The sequence below is a fragment of the Dysidea avara genome, chromosome 13, assembly GCF_963678975.1.
Source record: "Dysidea avara chromosome 13, odDysAvar1.4, whole genome shotgun sequence".
Taxonomy (NCBI): Eukaryota; Metazoa; Porifera; class Demospongiae; order Dictyoceratida; family Dysideidae; genus Dysidea; species Dysidea avara.
This window is the reverse complement of record NC_089284.1, coordinates 17,473,424-17,491,029: the sequence shown is the minus strand read 5'-3', so window position 1 is coordinate 17,491,029 and position 17,606 is coordinate 17,473,424. Positions and strand designations below refer to the sequence as shown.

Below are 17,606 nucleotides of genomic sequence, written 5' to 3'. Positions count from 1 at the left end.
TGCGTTTGATTGGTTAATTGCGATTGATCCGTTAAATTTTTATGCTCGGTTAATAATACCCTACCGTATTTCTTCTAAAAGTTCTCTATATACAATTTACGGTGCAGTGGACGGAGTGGGGGTGTGCCGGAGTTTATAAACAAGTTTACCCTCACTATCCAGTTAGGTTGTTCGCTTATACCAGTTGAGGTGTAGATAGTGCTATGACAAGTCCTAAGGCCAAGAGGCTACAACAAAATGTTGCTAATCAAAACAAAGACTTTGTGTGGACCGTACCAGTTGGCTCAGAAGAGAAACTCGATAAATCATCTGTTACCGCCGACGAAAAAGCCAAGATTGACGCCATAACATTCCCAGCTGAGCTGAAATTTGACGTTCCAGTGGATTTAGAGGGATCAAAATATGCATTCAAGGCAGTGAAGGAAGGAATGGCTTCAAATTCTGATCTGGCGAAAATTTTTGCAGAAATGAAACAGCTAAATCCACAACAATTGGTAGACCCGCTAGGTTTGGATGATGCTACTATCACAAGAGTAATGAGCTGATTGACATGTGTATGCTTGTACATATCAACTGACCATTGCCATGCACTTTATTCATTGTTAGAAAATCTTTAGCTACATGAACAGCATTAATCCAATATAAACAACTAGATGTCTATTTGTAATGTTTGGGAAAAGCACAACCAAGGTTGTTGCCATGACGGTGAATGGTAATGATGACATCCTGGCCACCAAATCGGACGATGTTTTCTCCAGTTTTACCACACAAGTATGCTATTGTGTACAGTGCTATCTCAAACTCGGGACTTGTTCCAATTAGAGAACTCCCCATTGGCTTTACTCCTTCATTCCAAGTAAACTGGATTGTAATCAAGTGGGCATCATTGCCCTCTGGAGGCTGAACATATAATTATAGCCATATCTCAAAAGTCTCACACACTTACCTTATGGCTTTGTATGTAACCCTGGTAATCAACCTTCCCCGCTTTTTCCTCCAAGTAAAACTGTATCCAGTTGTGGAACCCTATTGGTTCTTTGTTACGTGTCTCACCAACAAACACATGTTCAAATCCAGAAGAATCTAAAGCACGACTACCTTTGGTGCGACGATATAACTTAAACCAAATGTCATAAATGTAGCGTTTAAACTCTCCAATATGGTTAGGGGCTTTGCCACATGTTACTAGGTACTGGTGTGTACGCTTCATAACTTTGGTCTCCATAATGGTGTCAATGAAGTCTCTGTTCTCCTTGACTTCTTCTGGAGTTACTTCTTCAGATACACCAGTAGCTGCTTTGTAGTTGTCCAATAGGGCAACAAATCTACATGACAAGATATAGCATGTCTAAAACATGATTACTACAGGCATCTTGCTACTTTGACATGAAAACAACTAGTCAAATTGACCAATTACTTGCACAGCCATCAAAGTTTCTCTATATTATCAAATACCTTTTATATGTTGGTCGACGAAATACCTCGTCATGTACAAATGAAAACAAGGGATCTTTGGCCCAGTCTTCTCTGCGATATGCTTTGGTGAATCCCTGCAAATTAATAGCATAGTGTTTACCAGGCTCCAGTCTGTTGTCATCAAGTTGCCACAACTCGTGTATAACATCACTTAGGTTAGCATCAAACTCACTACAAAACAAAATCAGCTCATGTAGTCATATGACCAAAAGATCTTGATATCAGGTAGCATGTGTGAACACAATCATTTTTTTTTTTTTTTTTTTTGAAACCATCAGAATAATGATGAAATGACAAAATTACATACAGAGCCTCGGACACATGCACATGCGACTACAAAGATAAGATCCGCGTAGGTGGTTTATTAATGCCTTGTAGCTGTTGCCAGTTGTAAATTACATTTCCCTTACTTAGTAACCATTTCACTTTGTAGTTACCAGTTACCATGGACACAATTTACTACAAAGTACCATTGATTATCACCAGGGGGTACTAAAGCTCATACAAGTTGAAACCATCAAAATGCGATGAAGTGTTAAATCATAAGTATTATATACTACGCACCCAATAATATCAGTAATATCTATGGTTAAATAATGCATGTATTACAAAGACTCTGCTATCAACAGATTGTGTGGCTCAGGTATTAAAACAACAAATGCTATGGTTGTGCAAATCATACCATGACTAACGTTACAGGTGACGAGCTTGATCTCGTGACCGCGTCACCTATAATATACCCACAAGAAAAAAAAAAACAGAAACTTACGGAGGATATTGTCCTGCTCGCTTCATTTTTTCACCGTGGTCAAAGCTTGTGTCTTATCGCTGCTTCTGATAGCTTCAAGATCGAGAGACTCAGAACCTTACACCACCCCTGCCTTAATTAACACTGGTATGGTAATTACAATTTAATTACTTGTAATTATTAGCAATTTATTAAAGAATTACTGAATTACAATGACGTGAGATATGATACAGTGATATGAATACAAGAGATGCTGTTATAATGGACTGTTCGTTCCATTACTGGTAGCTGCAGTTAGTGGTAGTCTGGTGTGTAAATGTGTAGTGTCCTTGATAAGCCGATGATGTGTGGTGAGTTGAGGTCCTGAACCATTGTGGGATAATTCTGGGAACCTGATGAAAAAGAGTGTAACACCATTAGTACATGACTAACACTTTTGACCATTTACTAAAACCTCGACTAAAACATTTCTCAAGAGACACCTTGTAATGAAGGTTTGTGAAAATTATACTACTTATCTGAGTTTCTATCACAAGGGGTGGTCACTACCAATAGTCCTGTAGAACCATCTGCGACCGGGATCAAAGTTTTTGATTGACGAAAATATACCTTGATCACTTGATTTCGCCTTAAAAACAGCCTAGATTGCTTGATAATTTAGCACATATTTTTTGTAAATTATCGTTTTGTTTGCGAGCTAGCTTACTCACCACTTTCTAGGACGTCTTGATCGCTTGATTCAGTGTTAATTTACCTCTTGATCACTTGATTTGATTTTGATCTCGGTCGTAGATGGTTCTACAGGACTATTGGTAGTGACTACCCCTTGTATCACAGAGAATGTACAATACAGTACTCATCAAGAAGCTTGTGGCTTGGTGATGCATCACCAGTTGTTCAACAGATAACAAAACTGTAGGATTGTTAGCCTATGAACTTTGTAAGACACTATTTTTCATCAGTGATGGTTGAAATGCAAAAATCCTCAGCAACTGGGGATGCAGAGCTCACTTACATATGTACTCCAACACTTACAGGTATGCCACCCCCCATGTCAACTGTAATGAGCCAACTATCTTACCTGATGTCACTAAGCCTTGTAGTGATGTTATCTTCTGAATACGACTCTGCTACTTTTATATCAATATTATTCGCTGTTGCTGTGTTGTAACTACTGCTCTTCCCAATGTGTCTATAAACCATAATCAGATGATATGCTAGTATTCACCAATGGTGGGTCTCACCTGACTGGTTTTCTTGCAGGCAATGGTGGCATTGTTGGTGGGTGAGGAACTGGTTGTAGGATCTCTTTAGCAGTTGGCATTCCGTTTCTTTTTTGAGTTGCTGCAGCTGCTATTAACTTGCGTTGTCTTCTCCGAGCTAGTTTCCAGTTCATCAGAAACTGACGTTCTGTCTCACTGATTTCTTTAGTGTCATGAACAACTAGTGAATTACTCATAATGAAATTAGCTACTATCAGTCATCACTTACTCATTGATTGTGACATTGTGATAACCCTGTCTCGATATTTAGGCTTGTGAGTACAGGGATTACCCCTTAAATCAAGTTTCTGTAGTGACCTCCACTGGGCCAGTATTACAGAGAGCTCCTGATAGACATGGTAAACATCATGTACCAAGTAACTAACTAACCTTCATGTCTATTAGCTCATTGTCACTTGCTATAAAAGTGATTAGCTCAGTCAAACACTTGAGATCATCAGTAGTGTCCAGTCTGTTGCCCGATACATTTAGCACAGTCAATGATGCCTAGACAAAGAGTCAAAGATGTCATGCTATTTACCGTATAGAGAGAAACTTTGGTGGGGATAAACTTTGGTGAATAGCCAGCTAAACTGTATTAGGCGAAATAAACTTTGGCAAATTGAAGGTCAATGTTTAGCTATGAAGATGCTAATCTCAGGTACTACAAGCAATTGGCGGGTTAATATTTGGCGAATTTTAGCAAATCGCCAAATTCTCCAAAGTTTTCCCCCACCAAATTTTCCCTATACGGTAGAAGATCAAATTATTTATCAACTTGGTGTAGTTGACCACTGCGCATTTTCTTTGAGGGATGAATGTAACTTTTGCTATTGTAGGATACTCTACAGAGACCAAAGTTTCAGATTGTGCAAATATTTTAAAACCTGCTATTCATGCACTTAATTACCACTTTGTCACTCAAAAAGATTGATGTTCAATACTATGAAGAGTGTATATTGAGATGGGAGGTGCACTTGATACCAGCTTATTTTGTAGTGATCATTTCTTCCCCACACATACTACATACAATACCTACTCACTTTGACAGCATGTAAAGAACGTGGATCAAACAGCAACTTTTCTCCTTCAATTAACCGTTGGTTCTCAATGTGTAGTTCTTTAAGCTCACGAATCTGCTCCAAGCCTTCTACTACAGTGATGGCATTACCACCAAGATAACTATGGTAGCAGGCATCATTAATAGTAATACTTGGGGACCAGTACAACTCACAGTTTTGATAGTTTGTGGAGATTGTCCAATGCCTCTATTTTACGAATATGATTATTTTGCAGGTAGAGGTGTGTCAAGTTTGTTGACGCCTGCAGTCCATTCATTTGCTGGATGTGGTTATCATACAGGTACAATACTGACAGGCTACGACAGTTCTGCAACATCTCCTACAACACAATTATAATACCACTACCCAGTTGTATAGTTTCTCACTATTTCTTCAATTCCCTTCTCTGCACAATACAGGTGGGTCACTCGACCTAGAAACTGCAATTGCGTCTCGTCTCGTCTGCGTTTCGTGTGGCTAGTGCAACGACAAAGTAGTTCCACTGTCATACGCGGCATGCTTCTAACTCCAAAGTTAGTTTCACTATTGACTGTATCAAGCTAGGCGTTCAGCCGTCTCTTCGCTGTTTATATCCTGTTGCCATAGATACACTGATCCTATTTATTTCGCGCACATGAGCTCTGCCCGACTCGTAAGAGTCGGGCGCACGAGACTACCCGGTTGTTAGGGGCTCGTACTCGGGGGGTGCCCTAGTCGGGTCTTGTGTTTAGACTTGTACTGGTACAGGAAAAACTGAGACTAGCTAAAGATGAATTAGAGACGAAAGATCGACTGTTTAAGTATGAACTATGAGCCTTGTCTAACTGTTATTTAGAAATGTGTTCTAGGCTTTGCATGCCTCCAGTGTTCGCCCGAGGTTCGCCCTCCAGTGCCTAACTGGTAAAGCAGATAAAAACAATAAAAACAAATACTAGGTATGGAGTTCCACAGACTAGCATCACTGTGTATTCTTATAAGGGCCACAGTTTGGCATATGCTAATGCTAAATGTATTCCTGTGTGGGTAGCTGGACTGTTGACACATGACACTACACCATAGCAAAGTTGCTCATCAACATCAGTCTCATTGTAAGGTATATATATGCACACCATATGCTATACACACGTGAGGTGATAGCAGTTGGGTATTCGGTAGACCCTGGTGTACCAGCTGAATATCAAGCTACCAACTCTGACTATTTTGGTAGTGGTTGGTCCAGAGGCCACATGGCTGCTGCTGCCAATCATATACAGAAATGGACGACATGTTCTACCTCACCAATGTGGTACCACAACTACTGAACAATAACATAGGGTGAGTGATGTCACACATGTGATATATGTATAGTAGAGGTTGAGTAATGGTGGAGTGTGGATTAAGGGTGCAAATGTAATATATAGGTGGGTTTAACGATCATATTACATAATTTTAGCATAATGCAATCTGGATTTGTGTAGGGTAAAAAGATCGGTAAAATCAATGCAGGCAAACGTCTTTTGAAGTATTTCTGCTCACTGTATTACTGCATCAATTAATCACTAGCCAAAGTAGAAAATTTGTAGTCGTACTTTATAAATGCTCAAGCCTTGCTGGAAAAAATAATGGGCTGACCTTTCTGTACAGGTGGTTTATGAACACGAAATTAAAATCACCTTAGTTTTAGCGTCTGAAAAGTAACTGATTATTCCATGCTCATGTATAGTAATGATTTAGTCCTCAAATACCTACTTTTGTCATTGTTTGATAGGTGCAGTTGACAACGTATTTCCTTTGCTCTACAAAAATGGCTGGTAATTTGCACGCTCAGTGCATTTTTATGACCACACCTCTTTGTTAAACACATCTGTATGTTAATATTTGATTTATCATTTTATTTTGATAGCCCCAAAACCTCAAATCAGTGAAAATCCAACTCTTGAATATTTACAGAAGAGTTCAATGACATATTATGTATTCATTTGTTTAGAGCCTCTAGTTATCCACTGCTTGGTAGGAAATTCTGGGAGAGAAACATTGGAAACTTGATGATAGGACATGCAGTGAAATTAGGCAATAAAGTATGAATACCTAGCACACAATCATAATTCAGATGTACTAAGTAGCATTCCTATTACAGCTCAACTGTTAAATGTGCCGCTCAATAGTTGGGCAATAAAAATTAAATATACCACACAATCCTATTCACAGGTAGGTACTGTCCTATACAGACTTACAGAGGAGGTTGGAGACGATATAAGCGCTACTAAAAATTATTAGCGTTAATTGCATATTTCCAATAGACCTTATTCACTGAATTAATTTCATAGCGCTTACAGCCCGTTGCGAAGGAGTTGTCCGCCAATATTCGCCATTTGCAGTACCAAAACCATAGTAACATCACAATTCTCCGCCAAATTCGCCATTTGCAGTACCATAACTATGGTAACATGATAGCAACCGTTGTGCTCGCCCAGTTTTAGAACTCAAAATGGCGTCCGAAAGACCATCACCATGGCAAATAGGGAGCCTTTTATGGCTTCGCGTGACATCAGAGGGCGCTTACTGTTCTAAATGAATAAGGTCTTTACCAATACAAATATATGTGTAAACTTCACAACAGCAACGACACAAGTGATTTCTCAACAGCAAAGATACACGAGGTCACACTTACAATCTCACGTGATAGAGAGCGTGTTCACTTATTAGAATACAATAACTATGTGTGTCAGTAATGCTATGCCTATTACATATGCGCTCACGTGTCCAGCCTCCTCTGTGTCCTATAAATGTTGTGCCCTCAAAAGCAATAATAATTATAAATATACTACATAATCAATCATATTCACAGGTACGTCCTGTCCTGTAAAGAACGACTGTTAAATGTGCCCGCTCAAAAGTTAGACAATAACAATTAAATATATCACACAATCATATTCAGATGCATGGATTAACATTCTTGCAGCCCAACTGATAAATGTTACTTAGCATAATTTTTTTTTACAGTTAGTACTCACCAGTGCAAAAGTGAGAAAATGGTTCTTTGTTACATATACCACTTAATCTTGTTCAAATGTAATGGTTAGTATTTCCGAGACTCATGAGCACACTGTAAGTGTACTTACTCAACATGAAAATGTGAACCCTGTCATCATGCTGAATGCATATCTTAGCATGTGTATATAGTGTTAAATTAAACTGATAGACATTCTGCTCAAAATATCACAGCCCAAAGATATCTACATGTCATATTTTTAATGATTTAGCACTTCATGACTATAAGAAATTATTAGCTCCATTTGCAGAGGAGCTGCCAACATATCCAAATCCTGGTTGTCCACTGAGTTGCTAGAGAGCAATCACAATTCCTGTCCCAGGAAGCCTTACAGACATGACATCAGCAACCATAATTCCAATATGTCATGGGCAACATTTTACCCTTTACCAAATAGCTGCTCTGAACATAGCTTATATTGGTACCTGGTTTATGTGCAGGACTTAGCTACGTGTAATATTGATCAAATATTTAGACTCTGTGCCAAACTGGCCCATCCTGGACATCTACTGCTCCACCAGTAGTATTCCCAGGGCCATTTTTGACATGCAATAGCCACAAAGCTGAACTAGTTCTGAGAATAATGGAGCAGAAGCCATGAGGTGTGTGGGACACATTTTATGTTAACACTGCATGGGCCAATTATGGAGTGCTATATTTCCTTTTCAAATACCCTACTCTTCCCTACAAGAGTATCTTAAATGCTCTGTAAAGAATGAACAAAAGCATACACAGATATACTGTAATAATACTTGAACTACTGTTAGCAGCATTTGTACCTACCCTGGGTAGAACCATGATATGCATGCACCCAACACATTAAATAAATATCGAATGTCAGCACCACTCATGCCCTACAGCATGGTAATGTAAATTGCCTAATTGATTGCTTTATGTGATCGAGCATATATAGTGCTAGCAACTAAGCTAAAGCAACTGTAAAAATTAATGTAGTATACATGCTGTCAAGAGTACATAATAAAGAGATGCTGTGTTAAACACAAACTGTATAACCATGTTAATACACCCTGTAGCACCTGATCTCTTATGTAGGGCCTCCCTACTTACAATTGTGAATTTGTGTTCAATTGATGACCAACCTAAAATAATGTGCACATACTATAGAACTGGTAAAGTACAAGTCTGCAGGTAGCCTGCCCTAAACGGCCCTACTCATACATGCATTATTTTTTACTGTGACGTATATTATATAGGTCCCCCAAACTCTGCACCTAACTAATTTTATGTGGTTACTTGTTATCAAGGGTTACAAGTATTCAAATTCGGTGGTAGGGGTGGGGTTTAAGGCCAGAGTTGGATCTAGCACTGCACTGGTGGTCAGGGAATATTTAAGAGGTGTGTTGTACAATATGGTGGAATGGATGTTGTCTAGTGTTTTTGTTGGTAAAGTGATGTCAAGTAAGAATAAACCAATTTCTCCATGCATCATTTTCACTACTGTGGTAATCATAGTCAGATAGGACCCATCTTGCTGCACGCCTTTGGACCTTTTCTAAAACTCATACTTGGATTTGATAATGGGGATCCCAGACAAGTGAGACAACACATGCATACTCCATTACCAGCCAAACAATTAGTAACTAGCAGACACCTTGACATTGAATGAATACTTACTAAGATAACGTTTGAGAAAGTTTAACATCTTTGTAGCCTTGCTAGCAACATTGGCGGGATGGGTAGACCATCAAAGATGATCAATCTAGTATAACTCCAAGATACATACGTTTGATAAAATACGAAGAGAATAATTTGCAATTGTAAGATTCTTGGACTGGCCTTGAACATCTCATAATGGTGCATTTGCTACCATACTGAGGTGAAACATTTTACCAAAATATTGCCAGCCATTGAAGACAGTATTCAAGTCAACCAATACAGCTTCACAGAATACATTATGTACACTAGTCAGTAGCCTAAATTCTTACAATCGTCCTTATCTCAATGCCTTGTCCTTGTTATTAAATTACCGGCCTGGGCCTGGGTGAGTGGCTTTGCGTTCTTGGGCGAGCCCCTAGTGCCAAGAGCGGACGTGCCTTGTTGAGGTAGGAATGTCTCATGTCTTTTTGTACTTCTTCTCGCACTTCTTATAGTCTATTCCGCTGTGCAGTTCTCGGCTGCTCTGTCTAAACACATGGCGCTTATAAAGATAATCACCAGGCAAAACATGCCGAGTATGCTCGCACTGAGCCGAGGCAGAAGCACTAGAAACTAGATTGTCTCTACGAAGTGGGTAGATCATTATGATTTTTCCCTCTGATATGACGGTTTGTTGAAAAAAATTTTTTTTTTCCTTTGTAGTCAGCGAGTCGATTTATATATACAGACGAGTGATCATGACAGACCAAAGTGAGAAATGTATAGAGTAAGCCACCAATGTTCAACCACCATAGGTTTGGACACAATTTTTCTTTAAACCCGCAAAGAAGATTTCTGTTTTTCTATGCCTTTGGAGAGGTCTAGGCCATAAACTCTTGCATGCAAAATTTTAGACCTGCAGCTTTCTTCGTCTGGCTGCAGGAGCTGCAAAAGTGACCTGTCCGAATGTTCTCAATCCTCGGACAAAAATATGTATTATCGGTCGAGTGGCACTGCTCGTAATGCTTGAAGCTGATCAAGTCTTTCTGTGCTTGATATAAAAGAGCAACTCTTATACTCTCCAAAAATAATACAGATATTTGGCTTAGTCCTTATTGGCTGTGAATTACGAAGCTCCAAAGTCACCTCTGTCGTGCAATCTTAAATTCGGCCACATGTGAAGCTCGTGCAAATCAAATAGTTACCTATATCGAATCCAAAGCTATTTTTATGAACATTGAGAGCATTAGCTACCGTTCAATAGTAAATAGACACATGCACGATGACCGCACCTTGATTTTTGTTCAAATAGCTACATTGCATTTAGGCTTCTCTGACAGTAGCAGCCTAGCTACTACACCCAGCACAATCCAAATCCCACTAAATGGGGTTTTGACTATCCCCTGTCTTAAAAATGTCAAAAGTTTCTCTTCAAAATGTCCAGGACATTAGCCAGATCGAAATACTCTAATAGAGCAGTCAATTACTCTAATATAACGATCAGCCAATTTATTATCACATGTAATCAGGTTTTAAGCGTTGTAATCAACAAAATTCACATATAATAGTCTTATTGAAGTGAATATGCCTGGATGCAACCCTCAGATTTTCTGACTGCTCCAATTGTAAAATAGGTGACTGTTCTATTAGAGTGTTTTGATCTGGCTAATGTCCTGAACATTTTGGAGAGAAACTTTTGATATTTTTAAGACAGGGGTTAGTCAAAATCCCATTTAAGTGGATTTGGATTGTGTACATGTGTGCTGGGTGCAGTAGCTAGGCTGCTACTGCCAAAGAAGCATAAATGCAATGTAGCTATTTGGGAATAAATCAAGGTGCGGTCATTGTGCATGTATCTATTTACTACTGAACGGTAGCTGATGCTCTCAATGTTCATAAAAATAGCTTTGAATTCGATATAGGTAGCTATTTGATTTGCACGAGCTTTGCATGTGGCCGAATTTAAGATTGCACGACAGAGGTGACTTTGGAGCTTTGCAATTCACAGCCAATAAGGACTAAGCCAAATATCTGCATATATTTGGAGAGTATAAGAGTTGCTCTTTCATATCAAGCACAGAAAGACTTGATCAGCTTCAAGCATTACAAGCAGTACCACTCGACCGATAATGCATATTTTTGTCCGAGAATTGAGAACATTTGGACAAGTCACTTTTGCAGCTCCTGCAGCCAGATGAAGAAAGCTGCAGGTCTGAAATTTTGCATGCAAGAGTTTATGGCCTAGACCTCTCCAAAGGCATAGCAAGAGCAGAAATTTTCTTTGCAGGTTTAAAGAAAAATCGCGTCCGAACCTATGGTGGTCGAACATTGGTGGCTTACTCTAATAGTGTTTATTTGTAGCTACCTTTTCAAAGAGTACTTTAGTCAAACCAACCTAGTGGTACAGGCTCTCACTTCTTTGTTCACAGTGTCTTGGTAGTAATTAAGTCCCTCAGGGTATTAAAAGTTGATAATAAATAAAAGATGGTTTTGATTTTTTGTTCTTTTTGTGTGTGTGTGTTCTGTCGTTTAACATTAGGCAGATACCACTTTCCAGGCATGACACTGTACGAAAAACAGGATGTAAAAACCATCCTACTTAGCTACTTGGCTGATCAAAATGCACTTGGTGTACATCTCAAGTTGTTTTTTTAGTGTGTCATTTTGGGCTTTTCTGATGGTTTTTCTGTCCAAGTTATAAAATGAAGCATCACCTCTGTTTGTTTTTATCTACTTTACCAGTTAGGCACTGGAGGGTGAGCACAGAAGGCAGAGCCTGTACGAGGTGTTTACCACTAGCCTGGGAGCCTCAGCGAAAACCTTTGAATAAAGTATCCTAACGTGAAACGGGACAAATGCCTAGAAGGACTGAACAAAGCCAACCCATCGTGACTTGATCTGTTAAGCATAGCAATACAGTTAAGACAAAAGGAGGGTCCTAACTAAGCCATAGGCTATTATCAACAATCCTGAAAAATATCTGATGACCCACATTGACCATTATTTTCAGTGTACAACTAAGATCGTATTGTACATATAACTTGGATATTAGTGCACATCCAATAACCATACACTTACAGCATTATACTAACAACATTATAAAGTGTGTATGTAGACTACATCCCAAGTACCAGTTTCTCCAAACGTTTGATTCTTTTGTGTATTTTCCAGCCTGTACAGATTAACACCATGACAGTGATGATAAATAGAAGTATGACGTCACCTACACTGAAATATATTTTGATAGTGAGCAATGTCTGTCCAATAATATGTTATAACATAACTCATACATTGCTATTGATGTTGTAAAACATGCAGCTATCGATTCAGTTCCTAACCTTATCATCTTAACTTGACTGATTTCCTACAGTGCATAATTTGTGTGATACTACAATTAGATGGTAAGCAAGGTAACTCACTTTTGCTGAACAGTGCCAATTTAAGTTAGATATGAAGTCAAGCCATCATTATATGCAATCCTTGCCCATTGTGATATTCACAGATGGCTACAATCAACTAGTTTGCTATGCAGTGTACCTACATACACTAGGGTGGGACTGGGTTTTCGCCAGTACATTGTAAGTTACCATGTTGCCAAGTTTCATTGAGCAAGATACATTACTTAAGTTCCTCCAATCTACCTGGCTTTATAATGACCTAGTGGCCTGGTGTCAAGTAGGGAAACAGCCCACCCAGCTGTAATATCATTGGGTACATATGTGGTATTCACTAGGGAAGTAAATGCCAATTGTCCTTATCTTGCTTGAGGTTCTTGTGGAACTTATAGTTCCACAACCTTTCTTTCTGAAACTTCATCACTCCTCTCTGAGTTACTAGTCCTGCCCTTGTCAGCACCAGTCTTGAGTGCCTGAGTGGTGCATGCACAGCAAACCTAGTGCTGGTTCAAGAGCTGTGTTTAGACAGCTGCTATAACATTTTCTTTGTGTCTGTTTGTGTGATTTGTTTGCAGTGTGTGTATTTTAGCATGGTATAGTGTGTGTACAAGGCCATGTGATTTCTAGTGTCCAAAACATGATGTTGTGTTATAGCATTGGTATGGAAAAGTTAAAAGTTTCAAAGGGGTGCGTGTGTGTGTGTGTGTGTGTGTGTGTGTGTGTGTGTGTGTGTGTGTGTGTGTGTGTGTGTGTGTGTGTGTGTGTGTGTGTGTGTGTGTGTGTGCATGGCAGCAGCCCCGTCCCTAACCGTGTGGTGGAGACAAGGCAGAGTCGGGGTGCCCAAGAGTTGGGATTGCAACCCAACAACTGGGCTACCCCATGTATACACCTCATACATTGCTTACACTTCTACACACATCGATGGAACAGACTGATTCAGCTCAGGTCCCTGCTGTTGTCTGTGGCTGCTCTTCCATTCATGTGGCGCACCTAGTCTGAATAAACCGGCCGTCTTGTAAATGAATTACTCAGCGTCCCCAGGTCTAGGTGAGTGGATGTTCTGATGGGGGTGGGGAGGCCAGGATGAAGAGGATCCCAGGACAGGCGGTGAAAGTGAAGTGTGTGTGTGTGTGTGTTGTGTGTGTGCGTGTGTGTGTGCGTGTGCGTGTGTGTGTGTGTGCGTGTGCGTGTGTGTGTGTGTGTGTGTGTGTGTGTGTATGATACAACTTACCTGCCCAATTAAGCCCATTATATGTATAAGAGAGGCAACAATACATGCAGTTTTGGTTCTCAATTTCTATGAAAAACATACATTAATACTAAATGCAACACAGGTTTGTTTGAGTTTTTCTTACCAATTTTTGCACACCAGATGTTTCTTTGGCTTATTTCAATGGTTGGTAGCAATAGGATGCTTTGTTCTGAATCATATCTAGAAGACACTTTTAAGTTATATTGACTGAATACCATTATATATTTACATAGGTTCATATTCTGGTGACCCTTTTCAGCCAGGTCATATTTACTGTGCCTGAAAATTTGCTATTTTCAGGATGTGCAGTGAGGGTGTTGCTCATCTGGTAAGACATCTGTTAGGTTCAGTCAATCTCGAATGTGAATGTTTCTAGGAAAACAGACCATAGTGTGTAACATACAAGTACGTTAATTTACACAGTGTATTAAGCTTTAATAAAATAACCAAGAATATTTTCTCAACCGACATCTTAACATCAATATAAATATTCTGTTAACATCAACTTTACAGTTTACAGTACAAGTGCAAAAGGTCAGCGTGCTGGAAGTATGTTGTGCATTGTACACTGACGGTCCACTGACTTCCTGTGTCAGTGGCCAGAACCTGTATCACACATACTAATGTGAATGCACTAAGTACGTACACTATAAGTCTGATCAGCTCTATCCACTGGTATCTAAATAATATGACTATGACTTTAGTAGCTGCACGCTAGTTTCAAAGGCTAAATGTATGACAGAAATGCATACATAAATAGCAACCATATGTTGCAGAGGATCATTAACGAGTGTTACTGAAAACATTCTGATGTTTGCAGTGGTATTACCACTACACTGAAGTGAGTCAGGGAAGGGTACACCTTCTGATGGGACTGTTGCTATTCTGCTGATTTAGCAATGATCTGCCAACACTTTAGTCAGTTTAAGGTATTTCTCATGGCCACATTTACTAAAGTGAAGACTGCCACTTTCTACAGTGCAGGTTTGTTGTCATGCATCATAAGGGAGTGTAATGTTCATTTTGGTTGTTCTCTTTGGAGGGAATATCATTGTCAACATGATTGTTGCTTGACAGTATACTATAGCTACAATGGCTCCATTTTATGGTCAGCAATAGTAAGTTTACTTTAACTCTCCAAAACAAGTATATAAAAACATCTTCAAAAACCAGACAAAGGGATGATGTATTTGCTGTTGTGAAGTTTTTACCTGACAATCCAAAACTTATGGAGATGTAGCCATACAAAGTAGCAGCAGCACTTGAAATACATCCAGTGTCATGGTGAATACTCAATATCAAACCACACATACACCATATGCACTTATCATTGTTAAGCCCTCATACCCCCAGAATGGGGATTAAGTAGGGATTTGAAAGTTCCTCAGCACGAACGCTTCACTAGAATCCCCATTTCAATACTACCACTATATGTAAACCAAGATGTGTTATTGACAATTTTTCTGTAAATTACACACCAATTTAACCGTAAAAATTATGTAATTAATTAACTGTGACCCGCTGAGCGAAAAGCCGACTTGTTTGCATAACTCTGTTATTGGGATATTTGCCATTGAAATATATTGGGTAAAAATGAGTACTGTATACAAAATACTTTTACACACATTTTAATCACTGTGATAAACAGCAAAGCAATACTGTATTGTGGGTAATTTTCGAAATGAATCTACTTTCGGATATTTTGAAGAGGTCCTTCTCTTCACAAATAAATTATCATGTCCTCCTCTCCTTTGAAAATAAATGTCCTTCGAAAACAAATGTCCATCAAAAATAAAATCCCACAAGTAATCACAACTTAGCTACTTTCACGTGACTGAACATGCCCAGTTTTTCATGATGATGTATTCATTTGAGTTTGGCTCAGTGTTGTAGATTGCAATGGCAAAGCACAATGATCTGTACCTCAGTGATCTGATCTAAACCTCAACAAAAAATGGCGTGGTTTGATGTTGTCTGCTTCAGTTACGAGTCAATTCTGCTGTACCTAGATACATGACCACATTGTTCACTAGCGCCAGTGCATTGCTGATTGCACTTGAGACTCCTTCAGTGCACAGGATTATTCCATCAGTAAGTCGTGCACCTCACTATGCACGCCATTGGTTTTTAACCCTAGAGAGCGCAGAAACAATAAATGAGTTTTGAGGAAATGCAAACAAGTCGGGTTTTCACTCAGCGGGACACAATTGTAAATATTTTTGGCTGTGGACATATAATGCAGGCCTCTTTGCATTAAGAAGCATTTAAATAAATAAAGTGTGAAACCATCACCATTAGGTATAAAATGAATTAACTTTGTAGTAGCAAACACCTCATACCTGGGGGATACTTTGTCGGCAAATCACAGTATATCCTGTACTGGGGGTCACAAATGATAGGTGTATTATGATTAAGAGTAATTATACATGCAGGAGTCAGAGTATGGGGTAACTACGTGAATTTCTGACAGTAAGCCATGCCAGCAAACACTATTAAACTTGCTGTGATGCCAGAAACAGTCCTAAACTGTTAAACAACAGGCTAATAAGCAGATCAGTCCTTCACCCAGCTGCCAGTATCTCTTAGCAATACATCAACTTCAAGGAAAATTGATGCAAGCAAAGTCACACTACACTGGTTCTGTCAAACCGAGCTGTTATGAAAACCAGAGTCAGAGAAGCAAGAAACTACCACGTCATCGCCATGTACTGGTGTCTCTTCAACACTAATAGTAGATTACTCGTAAAGTTGTTTCAGAGTTACAACCCATCTAAGTTGAAGCATAGATAGTATATTTAATACCTCAGTCACAAAGTTTAACGCCTCCATGTGCTGATCCGGTATACAGGCAGTGCCTTTACCGGTATTTAATAATACTAATACATACATCTCATCGTTGGTTTAATATCAAGAAGTCTGCGCTTCATACGTTGACAAATTTCTACTATATATTCAGTAATTCTGATACCCAATTTCATCAGGGCTTATACATAACCTAACTGCCAATTTACTTTATACGTCATCAGATAAATCAACCTGATACAGGCTGTATCTCCTGTTCAACAGAGCACTCTAACATAATACCTGACTGTAACTACTATATAGCCAACTGCGTAACTACCGTATAGCCAGAAATTTTCAAGAGATGAAACATTTGCAAAACTGTTTGCCTAGTGCTAAAGTAATAACTATGTATTGTAACCTCGAACATTTCATGATTATGTTTTTCGAGAAGCTGTTAATGCTTGTGAAAGTTTTGTCCCTCGAAAATTTCTGGCTATACGATAATTTAACACATTTGAGTTGTGTATAAGTTTAATTTGTATGAATTTAATCCTTCAAAAATTGACTTGTGATTTTACAGATCTTAAACCATGAGGAGGGTGTTCAAGGGTTTCAAAGAAAGCTTGTTTAGGCTTCAGAAACATTTGGCAGTCGTTGACAGAAGAGTATAGTGCACTGAAGGCCACATCCTGGCATACTACCAATGGTGCAGTTCTCGTCTCATGCAGCTGAGGTGTCTAGATCTGCTAATCTGAAATCTCATGACGTCATGATATTAAACATCACATGTCAGATCCAGATAACATAATTATTCCTATGATTATTCCAAATGCTAAAATTTCATTTGCTCTGAAATCTGTCAAAACATATTGAAGATTCGAAAATCTCAGGATTTCTGGTCCCCCCGGACCACCCATGCCAGTGCATAAATGGTCCGGGCTGAACATAAACGGTCCGCCTCCAGTTTGCCGTGCATGCACTCGCCAATTATGCTGGCGGGA

General features: G+C 39.1%; 2 protein-coding genes and 1 long non-coding RNA gene across 4 annotated transcripts; all 3 read right to left on the bottom strand.

Annotated features, from left to right (window-relative positions):
- Window positions 1-591: 591 nt before the first annotated feature.
- LOC136243146 (poly(U)-specific endoribonuclease-B-like) lies at window positions 592-2,384 on the bottom strand. Its single transcript, XM_066034669.1, has 4 exons — window positions 2,246-2,384; window positions 1,456-1,647; window positions 947-1,325; window positions 592-900 (listed from the first exon to the last, which is right to left on the bottom strand). The coding sequence occupies exons 1-4, from the start codon at window positions 2,269-2,271 to the stop codon at window positions 658-660; spliced, it is 840 nt and encodes a 279-aa protein (XP_065890741.1). The 5' UTR covers window positions 2,272-2,384; the 3' UTR covers window positions 592-657.
- Window positions 2,381-5,180, bottom strand: LOC136243135 (protein phosphatase 1 regulatory subunit 42-like). Its single transcript, XM_066034656.1, has 8 exons — window positions 4,934-5,180; window positions 4,721-4,887; window positions 4,530-4,668; window positions 3,877-3,993; window positions 3,716-3,833; window positions 3,469-3,667; window positions 3,306-3,416; window positions 2,381-2,616 (listed from the first exon to the last, which is right to left on the bottom strand). The coding sequence occupies exons 1-8, from the start codon at window positions 5,063-5,065 to the stop codon at window positions 2,481-2,483; spliced, it is 1,119 nt and encodes a 372-aa protein (XP_065890728.1). The 5' UTR covers window positions 5,066-5,180; the 3' UTR covers window positions 2,381-2,480.
- Window positions 5,181-12,161: 6,981 nt separating this feature from the next.
- On the bottom strand, window positions 12,162-15,972 carry LOC136243160 (uncharacterized). Of its 2 annotated transcripts, none has more exons than XR_010694758.1 (7): window positions 15,447-15,972; window positions 14,051-14,193; window positions 13,925-14,001; window positions 13,801-13,866; window positions 12,594-13,084; window positions 12,465-12,538; window positions 12,162-12,402 (listed from the first exon to the last, which is right to left on the bottom strand). It is a non-coding gene; the product is annotated as an uncharacterized lncRNA (long non-coding RNA). The 2 variants fall into 2 exon arrangements; XR_010694759.1 differs by having other exon boundaries at window positions 12,594-13,072.
- Between the last annotated feature and the right edge of the window lie 1,634 nt (window positions 15,973-17,606).

Excerpts from the sequence above, each read along its gene's own strand:
- LOC136243135 (XM_066034656.1), bottom strand. The coding sequence starts at position 5,065 with ATGCCGCGTATGACAGTGGAACTACTTTGTCGTTGCACTAGCCACACG. Across the intron at positions 3,417-3,468 it reads CCTGCAAGAAAACCAGTCAG|ACACATTGGGAAGAGCAGTA; the intron begins GTGAGACCCACC and ends TATGGTTTATAG. Across the intron at positions 2,617-3,305 it reads ACAAGGCTTAGTGACATCAG|GTTCCCAGAATTATCCCACA; the intron begins GTAAGATAGTTG and ends CTTTTTCATCAG.
- LOC136243146 (XM_066034669.1), bottom strand. The coding sequence starts at position 2,271 with ATGAAGCGAGCAGGACAATATCCTCC. Across the intron at positions 1,648-2,245 it reads CGAGCAGGACAATATCCTCC|TGAGTTTGATGCTAACCTAA; the intron begins GTAAGTTTCTGT and ends TTTGTTTTGTAG. Across the intron at positions 901-946 it reads GTTACATACAAAGCCATAAG|CCTCCAGAGGGCAATGATGC; the intron begins GTAAGTGTGTGA and ends TTATATGTTCAG.